This window comes from Lacerta agilis, chromosome 1 (assembly GCF_009819535.1).
Source record: "Lacerta agilis isolate rLacAgi1 chromosome 1, rLacAgi1.pri, whole genome shotgun sequence".
Classification (NCBI taxonomy): Eukaryota; Metazoa; Chordata; class Lepidosauria; order Squamata; family Lacertidae; genus Lacerta; species Lacerta agilis.
Window position 1 is genome coordinate 130,123,049 of NC_046312.1, and position 12,273 is coordinate 130,135,321.

A 12,273-nucleotide genomic window follows, 5' to 3' on the forward strand; every position below is an offset into this window, starting at 1 on the left:
CAAGACCTACTCAGTGTGTTGCTGAGTTTATGTTTGTTGCCTTGAGTAAGGTTAACTTCACTAACAACTGGCTCTGCTTCTTCTGGCCTGAATCAGACTCCAGCCCTGACACCTGCACTGTTTTAAAGACCGCAAACAGCAATTTTCATGATAGCAACATTAACAGTATTGCAAGCCATATTGTGAATAGGAAGTAACGAAAGCTGTATTACAGTATTAGCATTTTGTTGTTGTAATCATTGCAGTCTTGGGTTCTGTAAGTTTTTAGCCTTGTGTTTCACGTTGTGACTGAAGACAGTTAAGATCTCAGGGAGTACCGTTGCCAAATGCTTTAAAAATAGGGTCAGAATCACTGGACGTGGAGCACCAGCAATTCAACATCAGTTCCTCTTGTTGCCCTAAAGCAAGATCTTTCTGTACCATTACCTCCTCCCCTGACAAGTTCAAACCGTCTAGATCAGAATGGAGCAAGAGTAGAGAAAAGACCATCAAGGTAGGTGGTGTTTTGATAAATAAAAATTTAAAAAAAATAAAAAGGAGCTGTATTTTTATGTTGTGATAGATCCACGTTTGCACCAATGGTGCTACGCAGCACCTGTATTTCAGTGCCTAGAAGGGGTGTGTGTGTGTGTGTAGAAGAGCTCCACGTTCCAGTTCCGGGGATGAGCTACACAATCCAAAGAAGACAACTAGACACACAGCTGGATTGTAAATCTTTTTATTAAAAGAGTTGTCTCCCACAGTAGTTAAAGCTTTGGCACTTACAGTATAAAAAATAATCACTGATCATAATTATACCAAATTCCTCTGTCCATGGTGTACTAAGTGTCTTTAATATATTTTCCTGTTAAAAAAAACACACTGAGGGGTAGGGAAGGGAGCAGGGAAAGGAAGAACAATGTTGATAAATAACAGTACGAGATACAAACATACCGCTAGGGAAAGAAATTAGGATAATTTAGAAAGATTAGGACTGTGCATATTTTAAAATATCACAGTGATGGGGTTTGCAGTCCCTATTGGTAGCTGCACAATTAGATGAACATAGAACTTTGGGTTTTCATTCATTCCCTATGGCAGGAGAGCCTCCTTACGGATACTGGTTGCTGAGCAAATTATGAGTTAGTATGAGTCGTCTTCAGGGAAAATACTGAATGGTATTGAAACACTGAGCAAAAGACAAGACAGTATACAACTATCCTTTGTGAAAAGAAGTCTCGAGACACTCCAAGAGTGGCCTCCCTTGGAGAAGCTGTGAGTTGAGCAAAAGCCGAGAAAGGCACTCTGGCCACCCTAAGCAGACCTGCTTTCCTCTAGCAGCATTCTAGAGCGGATGGTCTTGGCAAGAAAGACTTTCCTTGGCTGGTGTTAGTCTCCTCGTCGATTCTGCGTCTCTGCTTGTAGATGCAAAGGGTAGAAGCACTCAATCGGGCAGTGGACGTTCTGCTGGAGCAAAGGAGGAGGAGGAAGGAAATCAGAGCTCAACAGGTCTAGAAGGTGGGAAACATCTTGCTCAGCCAAAACACTTGCATCACTTGACATTTCGCAATGCAAACCCTTAACAGATGAATTGTGAGGTGGAGGGACGGGCAGTTTTGCTGAAGGGAATGGAAATGTTCCTGTTCCATTTCATTCATCAAAGTGATGGCTCTATTGGTTTTCCCACCTTCTGCCACTAACCTGGACATGGTCCAATAAACACACTCACCCTCGACACAACCTGCATTCCAGTCTTGTTTCATCCCATATCATACCATAGGCCTGTGGCAGTCAGGCTAGGAATGTCTGATTAGTCAGTCATCACATGAAAGTGATTTAGAACTGTTTTAGGCTGGCAGTGCAGATGACTGGCTTATTTTAAATATTTTGGTGCTGAAGCTGTGCATCTGACCAGTCTCTTAGATTAGAAACTGCTGGGAGACCCATGAAGTCAACAGAAGTTGCCTGTCTTATAGTGGAAGACTACCAGGAATTTGCATTCTTGGCAACAATAGTGAGCAGTGCTTAACAGCCACTGCTGTCAGATGAATGGGGCTTCTTTACTTACAGTATTTGAAGTTTGTTGCTGTCTCTGTGAGTACTGTGAATAGGTGTGACCAGGAGAACCTTCAGGTGAGAGCGCAGCACCTGGCCTACGACAATTGTCACAACGCCAGCCCTTTAAATAAACACACACTACATTTTAGCATGAGCTTCTGAATGGAAGATGCCATATATATCAAATTTCAAATTTGTCCTTGCAGAAAAGTGGCATACACAATTGTGCCCCTTCGTATCCTTAGGGAAAAGATCCAGTCAAAATGAGAGGTCGATTCACTAGGTATCATGGGTTCATTCATACAGGTAAATTTTCACTGATTTTAAGTCAATGGGAACTCAGAAGCCCTAAGTCTGTGTATGATTACAGTCTTAGTAGGCAGAGGAACTAACAGCATTTTAAGTGTTTTCAGTATAGGCTTAAATAACTTGCATGAACAGATGTACTGATCATTTGGGAGATAATATTTCAACAACTACAAAAGCTATCTACCGGTAATTATAATATAATATAATATAATATAATATAATATAATATAATATAATATAATATAATATAATATAATATAATATAATATATAATATAATATAATATAATATAATATAATATATAAATGTCTATCTGAATGAAAGACATGTTAGGAGACTTGAATTTAATAGACAGGAACAGTACTGTTCTGGGAAGACCGCTCCCTCCTCTGGCCAACTCCATCGGGCCTAGGAGGCGGGCCTACACTCACCAACACAGCTTAAGAGACGCCGAGAAGGGCAGCCTCGGCTCTTGCTCTGTAAATTACTATTGTTTGTATAATGTATTTTACATTGTAATGTAGCCAAAGCAAATTCCGAGTATATTGAAAAATGTACTTGGCCAATAAATTATTATTCTATTCTATTCTATTCTATTCTACTGTGTCACCTAGGCCAGTGTTTTTCAACCTTTTTTGGGCAAAGGCACACTTGTTTCATGAAAAAAATCACGAGGCACACCACCATTAGAAAATGTTAAAAAAATTAACTCTGTGCCTATATTGACTATATATAAAGTAATTTTTCAATTTTCCCCACGGCACACCAGTTAACATCTCGCGGCACACTAGTGTGCCTCGGAACAGTGGTTGAAAAACACTGACCTAGGCAGCTCTTCATCCACAATGCTGCAAAAGTACTTGTTCTGAAAGTGGCATTAGTATTAGTAAATCAGAGCATGCCTGTAAAACCGGGCAGAAATGCATATGTCACACGTTTATTTCTGCTTTAGGCTCCCCTTTAACAATTTCACGTGTAGTGCATGTTACTGTAGAGTCCCTTAAAATGTAATGAACTCTGAACCTGAGTGGGCATTATCCACAAAATATGTCCAAATTCTGCAAGTATGTCACATTCCCTCCTGCCTCCCCCCACTCTCTCTCTCACACACCACGCTACCTGTTATAAGTCACAGCACTGGTATTAAAATGCTTACCTGCTGTCCTCCATAGCAAGTACAGGAGCAGATAGCCCCAAGATATTCCTTCTGCCACTGCTCTCCTACATGGTACATTTTGCCCTCATCATAGCATGTTGCTTCATCTACAAAAAAAAAGCCGAGGAACAAGCAATTTTTTAATAATTGGTATGTACTTTGCCACTCAGAGGACAAACATCTCAAGTATTAAATCCACCTTAACAGTGCCAACCTATACCAGGAAGATTCTTAAGACAATTTAGGAGGTTATCTCCAGTGTGGTCTTCATCCACAGGTTGGCAGGATTTTGTTCAGGTTTTCACCTACCTGCCAGCCTGTGGAAAAGAGGAGGAGGGAAGGAAACCTAGTTGAGTACTTTTGATTTATGGCTACCAGCACTGACTTCCTGTAAGAGGGAGCACCTAAACCGGGCAGAAACTTTATCCTGATGGCAGGAGCAGGAACACATTTTTCTTGCCTTTTGTGGTATAAAGAACGAACAACCCTGTGCATGAACACCCTCATTGTCAGTTAAACACTCCTGTAAGAAGAATTGTCCCAGCGGACAGGAATCAGACCCCAACTTTTCATTTTAATTTGATTACTTTGAATTCAGAAAAATAAATCACTAGAGGTGGCATTCAACTCACGAGTAGACCCATACGTTTGGCCCATTAATTTCAATGGATCTACTCTGGGTGAAACCCAGTTGAACAGCACCCTAGATTTCGCTTCTAGGTTGTTTTGGGGACAAGCACAAAAATAAAGAGCTAAGACTGTACATTGAAAGAGCAGCAGGAATGTTGTTTTATACATCAAGGAAGGTAATGTCCATACGTACGAGGTTCACATTTGAATTCTCCCTTTCCATTCCCAAGGCAAGTGCAGCTCATCATCTGTCCATTCTCTCCTTGCCGGTCCCACTTCTCACCAATCTTATAGTTCACAGCATTGTCGTGACACCACTCTGAACGAACCAAAGAAATGACAGATCAATAAAGGGATGCTGAGTCCACGCTGAGCCCTGTTTGACAATGTGTTGGTCACTTGATGTATTCTGGGGCTTAGGGTCCCATAGACAAATGCCTCAGATTTGCAGAAGGAGCTCTTTACAAAGAACAGCATTTCAACATAAAAGAGCTCTCATCCAGTCAACTGCCAGCTGGGCACAGTTTGGAGGTTAAAAGGGACCTGACATGTTCAGTATCCATAAAAAAATAATTCCTCTGTTATTGTTCCCAGGTATACAAAAAAGAATTCTAGGGTGTTTCAGCCACATCCATTTGCTGTTGATCTCATTACTGTGATCACTACATGAGGGTGTTTATCCCAGGTGAGCTAGAAGCATTTGATCTTGCTAAGGGTTGAGCAGTGCTTCGCCACTGGAACATATTATGAACATATTTAGAAAGTGAAATGGCTTTTAAGAGAGTTGTTAAGATTATTTTAGAAAGCTCTAAAGCTGCTAGGATATATATGGCAAGGCTGGGAATGAGGGCTATAACTTGCAATAAGATCAAGGCGTAGTATTTAGGTTTTATCAAATTGTCTTCAAGTTATCAGGATTTATTTAGTTGTGGATTTGGCTTTCAGTATCTGTAAATGTGAAGCACACACAGAAGAAGCAATGTTCCATTAGGTGTCTTATTTTAACTGAAAAAGACATAATATAAGTGTTTGGCATCAGGGTAGTCACCAGTCAGCTGGGAAATTCCTGCAGCAAACAAAATACTGAACTTTAACTGGAAAAAAACTGGTGTAAACCAGAATTAATGCCGGCATTGCTCAAGTTGGATTATGTTATATGGTTTAAATCCAACAAATAGCAGGGTCACTTATATTTCAAAATTAATAATTCCAGTCCAACGCAGGGCCAACTGAATGTTTTTCCCTCAGCTTTTGTCAAGGGCAGATATTTCAACATCTCCTTAAACGATAGGCATTGCGGATGTTTTTTGAATGTGCTGGACACAGTAGAACATATTCTTTTATACTGTCCACTGTACAACCAGCTACCCCCTTTTCTGGGTTGTCTAACATCACAGCACAATTAAAACGGTGGTGTGTTAACCAGGGCATTTGGGTGTTCCCTAGTTTGTCTTGTGTCAATGTGGGGTCGTTATTTTTGCAGAAGCCCGCTAGGCGGTATAAGCCTTTGGCTTGCCAGGTTTTCATCTGGAGGTTTTGTGCTGCGTGGTGGAATAGTGGGTGGTGTGCCAGGAGGATTAGTGGGGGTGGGGTTGGGGACAGTTTACCTGCTTCTTCCTTCCATGCTTTAAGCATGGTCTGTGTGAACCTGTTTAGTGTTGTGGGGATTTGTTTGGGAGAAATGGGTATGCCGTGGTGGGGGTATTTTTGATTATGTCTCTCTCCAGGTGTGCCCATTGTTTTGTTTCGTCTTCTAGAATGTATGGGATTATGTGGCGCACTTGATTGGCGATGTTCTATGCTGGGAATTCCTCACCACCCTTCTGAGGAGGGGAGGTGTAGGTATTTGGGGTTTATTGCCTCACATTTTAGAAATGGAGCCAAATGAATAGAAGAAGCTACTCACTTGAAGAGTCACATCTGAAGTGTCCACTGCCAAGGCCTAAACACTGGCACCAGAGTTTAAATCCAGTTTCAGACATTCTTTCCCATTCCTCCCCAACAGAGTAGAAGGAGCCAGTGAATGTATCATAACATGAGTCATCTGTTGGTTGGTTTGATGTTCCAGAAACTGGAAAAGGACACAGAATGAAAAGTTGTATGACAACATGCAGCACTTCTTAGCAAACAACCCCCCTCCCACACACACACTCAAAAGGGTGGCAGTAATAATGAAGTCTCCATGCAGCAATAAATACCACAAAAATCTATTTTAATTATCTTTGTTCAGATTATGACCTGGATTTCATTGCTTAAACAGGCACTAAGATTCTTTGAATATATAACACAGATGAAGCAAAAGAACAGGCAGAAATGTATGCTGAAAGATACACAATTGAAAGAGGAGTTTGAGAGCTAGAATGGTGCAGTGGTTAAGAGTACAGTTGTGGGGAGATCAGGGTTCAAATCCCCAGTCAGCCATGAAGCTGGCCCAGTCACTTTCTCTCTAACCTGGGAGGTTAAACTGGCATGTGGCCTGGAGACACCTATGCATGACATGTTGAACTCCATGAAGGATTAGTGTGACACAAGTGTAAAACCCAACCAAAGAAGGACAACATAGTCATCAGTGATCCTAAACCAAGGTTATTACACAAAAGAAGAGTGCAGCCCTTTCCCCCAAAGTGCTCCCTTTCTACTTACCAGCATTGCCCACTGTGACCACCTCTTCAAGGACTTTGTGCCTTCTCCTATTTTTAATTGCCTCCACTATGATGTTGTAGGTGGCACCTCTAGTAAGACCAGTAAGTGTAGCGCTTGACGATGTGCCAGGAACTCTGAGCTACAATTTGAGAAGATGTTTAAACATGTTGAATTTTGCTTTCTTGGAGAATGAAACACTGGCTCTGAAATGGCTGTATAGCAAGTTGATTTTCTAGAGAACAGGGTCCAATCCAATGAGGATATGGCTTCTCTTTACCCAAATACAGATGAGACGTGTCTCCCTTATTCCAGGACCTCCCCCCCCTTCTTTTACAAATGCAATGATAAGGCTACCTAGATCTACTCAACTTGTCAAGAACAGGGTGAGATTTGAGCAGCCAATTTACTGCTTGGCCACTTTTTGATGTCACCTTCATGGTGAGGAGCTGACACAAAGTCTTCTTCCTGTGCAGCTCTAGTAACGTTGAAAGAGGAGATCACAGTAAGTCTCTTCCCCACACCAGTATTTGTCCCAGTTTTTTGAAGGAGTGATAAGCCCATCCTCTTTTTGACAAGACATTCCCTATCCAATAGGACAGAGATGAGGGACCTGAGTGGCCTCACCAGATATTGTTGGACTCCAATTTCTATCAACTCCAGCCAGCATGGCAAATGGTCAGTTATGAGAAGTGTCATAATCCAGCAACTTCTGGAGAATCACAGGCTCCTCATTTCTTCCTTAGACCAAGAAAAAACCCTCCTCATAACCATGGATTCCCATCTGTAGCAGCAAAAGCATGTTACTTTACCACATTAGTCCGGTATCTTAGCTCTCATTTCTTCTATCTGTTCTGTAGTCTCTGCTCCCTGTAGCTCTACCATTACCCTAGCAGACTAATTAGCTCCTGCAATGACTCATTAAATGACCTATTTTCCATTACTGCACCTTATGCCAGGAATTGCCTCCCTTAAATGTGTATTAATGCCATTTCTCTGCTTTCCTTTTCCTTCATCCTCAGGACCGCAAAATCTCAAGAACTGCCTCTCCCCATATGAACCAACCTAGACCCTGTGATCATCATCTGAGGCCCTTCTTTGTGTGCCTCCTCTGTGAGAGGTTCAGAGGGTGGCAAAACAGGAACGGGCCTTTTCTGTCGTGGCTCCCCATTTGTGGAACACTTTCCTCAGGGAGGCTTGCCTGGCGCTTTGGTTACGTATTTTGAGGCAAAAACATTCCACTTCTCCCAGGCCTCCAATTAAACCACCTATGGCCTTTTAAACTTGAGGGGGTTATTGTTATTGTTATTGTTAGTTATTATGACATGTATTTTTGTATTTTTATATTGTAAACTGCCCTGTGATCTTCAGTTGAAGAAATAGAAATTTAAATAGTAATAGTAGTAGTAGTAGTAATATCCAACGAAGATTAAAGTACGTGTAACTTCAATGGCTACATTTAACCATTACCTTTAGCAACCCATCCCTGTTTTCATCATAGTCTTTATTAGATTGCAAATTCCTTGAGAATGGGGTCTTGAAGACAGTTTGCCTATGAAACTTGGTAAAGTGCCAGTGACAACAACACTTTTCCAGAAGACCACTTCCGCATCGCCAGGAGGTGGATTTGCGGGCGTCACAACCTGATCAGCCCCTGCGTAATTGGTAGGCTATTCCATGCCTCCCGCAGGCCGACCAATGTGGTTGGCCTGGGGGGGCGTGTCTCTGTCCTTTTAAAGTAGCGACGGGTGGGAAACTCACCCTCTTTGTCCCGCTTCCCAGCTGGTTAGGTTCACCCGCCCACCCTCCCTTAGGTTTAGCTCTGACCTTGCTATGGACTTCGGTTGGTCGCCTTGGTTGGCCAGGGGGCCTTGTAGGACTTTTTCCCAATTGGGCTAGCCAAATGGGTTTTTTCACCTACCTCATAGCAATCGTCACAACTCTTGGTTTGGCGGTTAGGCATTGGAAAATTACCATATGAAGTGGGGAGGGGAGGTAGCGTCATCAACTGCCCCTCAAATGAAGGGTATTCTGTTAAAGGTTTCCGGGGGTGTGGCCCTGTCCGAAGCCCGGGGAGCTGAGGGCCTAAGGCACACCCCTTACGGTGATCACAGGGGGAATCCTGGGCGATGTTCATCACTGGGGTTCCTTACTGGTGGTTAACCCTTCACTGACTCCCAACACACGGGTTGGGGTCAGATATAGCTGTTAGGGTCCAATGCCTAAGCCAATACCGCTCAACATCCGTAACCAATAAAGTTGTGGCCTTTACGCCCATTAAATATACATAATGTGTCCGTGTCATTATTTACGGGGAGGGGAGGGACATAGCCACGCAATTACCACTACCTTTTAGAAATGAACAAAACCAAGTTACCTCTACAGGCTCCTCCTCGGCACCAACAGGTTGACAAGAGATAATGTATTCCGTGCTCTCTGAATAGGGCGTCCAAGAAATGGTTGTCTGAGAAACTGCTTCCTGGAGCCTCGTGTGATTATTCTTGGGCAGAAGGTTGTGGGGATAATAAACATTTTCATCCACATCTGGTAGGTCTCCAGGCTGCACATTTGGCCTACGTCTCACTGGGGTGGTGGCAGTGGTAGGGGTCCGAGACCCATATACTTCCACAATGACTTGTTGGCCTGGCTTGCTCAATATAGGCTGCTGACCAGAAGTCCCTGGAAGTTGGATACCATTTCCATTATCATGCGGGTTGTTGGTGAGGTAAGGTGTGTTCTCCGCAGCGCTGGGCACATCCAGGTTCTCTGACACACCTTGGCCAGAGTGTGGCAGCGTTACTAGGTGAGGAAGCTCATCTAGCCAAAGAGAGGTGAGAAGCAGTCAAAGCCAGGTTCTCAAGGACCCTTCAGCAAGCGCTGCTTTCATTATGAAACAAACTAAGCAGCTGCTCCATAAAACACTGCCTAATTCAAGCAATTAAATGTTAGCAGCATTCTCAAGGGTGCTGCATGGTCCTAAAAAGTCATCATGCATTTTCTCTACAGAGGCTACTTAGAGCACTTCAACCAGAAGGCAAAAGCATGTGCCCACAGAACTCAAGATGAGCCCAAGTGATGACAATTTTTGTACCTTGGAGACAATCCCCTATGAAGCGAAAGAAATTATCTTTTGCTGATAATTATCTTTTGCCACTCTTCCACCATGGAAGGCAGTGTGTACATGACTCTCACCAGGCTGCATTATGTACCCTCAAATTATGCCCTGGGACCACTATATTCCGTTCCTTTGTTGTAATTTCAGCTAAAGGGGAGAAATATTATATACTACATTACTCCTTGCACCTATTTCCAAAATCATTTAGCTTAGGATGATAACACCCCTCTACTTTACAACTACTTACCACACACTTCTGTTGTAAGAAAATTTGGTCAGTTTTGAGAGTCAATATGGTGTCAACCCTGTCTTCCTGTGCTGCTTCAAATACGTGGCCTTGTTTGCTTGGAACACTTATGAATATATATATATATATATATATATATATATATATATATCCGTAATTTCTTACAACACTTCAAAGGTGAATCTGGTTTGAAACTAACTGAGAGTTAAGTCAATCATCCATGACTGAAGCTCTTGACTCCTTTTCTTCTGAGAAAAAGCAGCTCTTGAGTCTTAATGTATGAACAAGTCACTGAGACCAGCATGCACCAACTGATATCTACTAGTCAATATAGATTTCTCCTTTTGAATCTATACAAAGCTAGATGGGTTACAATCCAGATCAAATCAAGCATTTGCAGGTTCCACTGATTTACAATTAAGGAGAGTTAAGCAAGTGCTTACCTCTCACCAATCAAATTAAATGCTGAGGCTGCAACCCCATATACTATTGAACGTTGTGAGGCTTAAGTTTGAGCAGACATGTTTAATTTGGATTGGAGTGTACTCTCAGTTTCTAACGGATTTAAAGGTAAGCAACAATGTTAAACCAACCATCTTAAAAGTAGGAAACAGGTAAGACAAAAAGTGAAAGGAGGTTTGTCAACCGCAGCCAAATCTATTAAACTGCATTAGTACTTTGCAGGTCAGGATTACCAACTTATCCGAATATACATATACAGATTGATGAATGTCTCCACTTGTGTCCAGATATACAAAGGAAATTTTAAGCAGTGATGTGCCATCAGTTGTGTGGCAATGGCATTAACTGAAATTCAAAACAGAACTGCATCTAGCTTCTCTTTCATGCTCAGTAAGATTGAAGGTGTTTTACCTGTTTTTGTTCTTCCAATCAATGGTTCACTCTTCTGATTATTCTTCACAGCAAATACATAGATAACATATTCTGTTCCGGGCTCCAGACCTGACAAAGGGTTGGCAGAAACCCATTTTTAAAAGGAAGTAGTATTCAAAAGAAGCAGTATTCAAGGTTGGCACAACAGCTTGCAGTGCAATCTTATGCATGCTTACTCAAAAGTAAGTCTCGTTGTTTTTCATGGAGCTTACTATCAGGTAAATGTTTATAGGTTTCTAGTTCTGTACTCTATACACACACTGCTCCCATTTACTACCATCTAGTTATTATTCAGATAGGCATTTATCTTGCCAGGATAAGGTTTTGCTGGCTTAACTTCTTATATTTCAATATGGTTTCTCTGTTTTTCTTGTTTTATTACTTTCATCTCTCTGTTATTTAATACTGTTCATCTGTTGTCCTGTTAAGTTCAGATTTTGTAAATGCAGTCACAGTGGAAAGGTGGGATATACATGTTTCTAAATAGATAGCTAGATAAGAGGCAGGCTTCTAAAGGTTAGAAGTGCTAATAAGGTCCATATTCTGAAACAACTGAACCAAACTGGTCTATTGGCTGGTTCCTGGGGCCTGCTGCATTTTAGCATGACCAAGACATGGTCCCAGACTGTGGCTGTGCATGTAGGAGTAGGCTTAGTTCTCAACTGCTCCTTTTCAGGTCTTTGGGACAAAATGCACTAGTTACAACTGGCAAAATTGTTGAGGCAGGGTCAAAAGTTGTCATTAGGTAAAGGGACCCCTGACCATTAGGTCCAGTTCGCGGACGACTCTGGGGTTGCGGTGCTCATCTCGCTTTATTGGCAGAGGGAGCCAGTGTCCAGCTTCCGGGTCATGTGGCCAGCATGACTAAGCCGCTTCTGGCAAACCAGAGCAGCGCACGGAAACGCCATTGTCATTACCAAACCCCAAACCCCCCCCCCACCCCACAAGCAACAAACAGGCTTATCCCACCGCTCAGCTGAACAGCTGACTTCTTTGGGGAGGGGTACATACCTGTAATAGTGGCCTCTGTAGTGCCTGGGCGGGGACGAGGAAGCACCTCCCTAGGCTGCCCACCAGCCTGCTCATACTTGATGATGTATCCTGTGATCTTGGCCCGGGGTGGCTGCCAAGTGAGCAGCAGGGAGTTGCTTGTGGTTGTAAGGAAGCGGAGGTTGGAGGGGGCGTCAATGGCTAAGGAACAAATAAAACCATTGAGAGCATGTATTTTAATATGACATCATATCC

General features: G+C 42.5%; 1 protein-coding gene across 8 annotated transcripts in view; it reads right to left on the minus strand.

Annotated features, from left to right (window-relative positions):
• Positions 1 to 702: 702 nt before the first annotated feature.
• FN1 (fibronectin 1) overlaps positions 703 to 12,273 on the minus strand; it is an 83,235-nt gene continuing 71,664 nt past the window's right edge. For 4 of the 8 annotated variants that reach the window (XM_033171091.1, XM_033171073.1, XM_033171055.1 and 1 more), the window contains 9 exons: positions 12,040 to 12,219; positions 11,008 to 11,097; positions 9,150 to 9,589; positions 6,776 to 6,914; positions 6,039 to 6,203; positions 4,326 to 4,451; positions 3,503 to 3,609; positions 2,048 to 2,158; positions 703 to 1,446 (listed from right to left, as the gene is read on the minus strand). In XM_033171091.1, coding sequence (XP_033026982.1) covers positions 1,369 to 1,446; positions 2,048 to 2,158; positions 3,503 to 3,609; positions 4,326 to 4,451; positions 6,039 to 6,203; positions 6,776 to 6,914; positions 9,150 to 9,589; positions 11,008 to 11,097; positions 12,040 to 12,219 — 1,436 coding nt within the window. In that variant the 3' untranslated portion in view covers positions 703 to 1,368. The remainder of the gene's footprint in view (positions 1,447 to 2,047; positions 2,159 to 3,502; positions 3,610 to 4,325; positions 4,452 to 6,038; positions 6,204 to 6,775; positions 6,915 to 9,149; positions 9,590 to 11,007; positions 11,098 to 12,039; positions 12,220 to 12,273) is intronic. The other 4 variants (XM_033171081.1, XM_033171066.1, XM_033171118.1 and 1 more) reach the window with 1 other exon arrangement.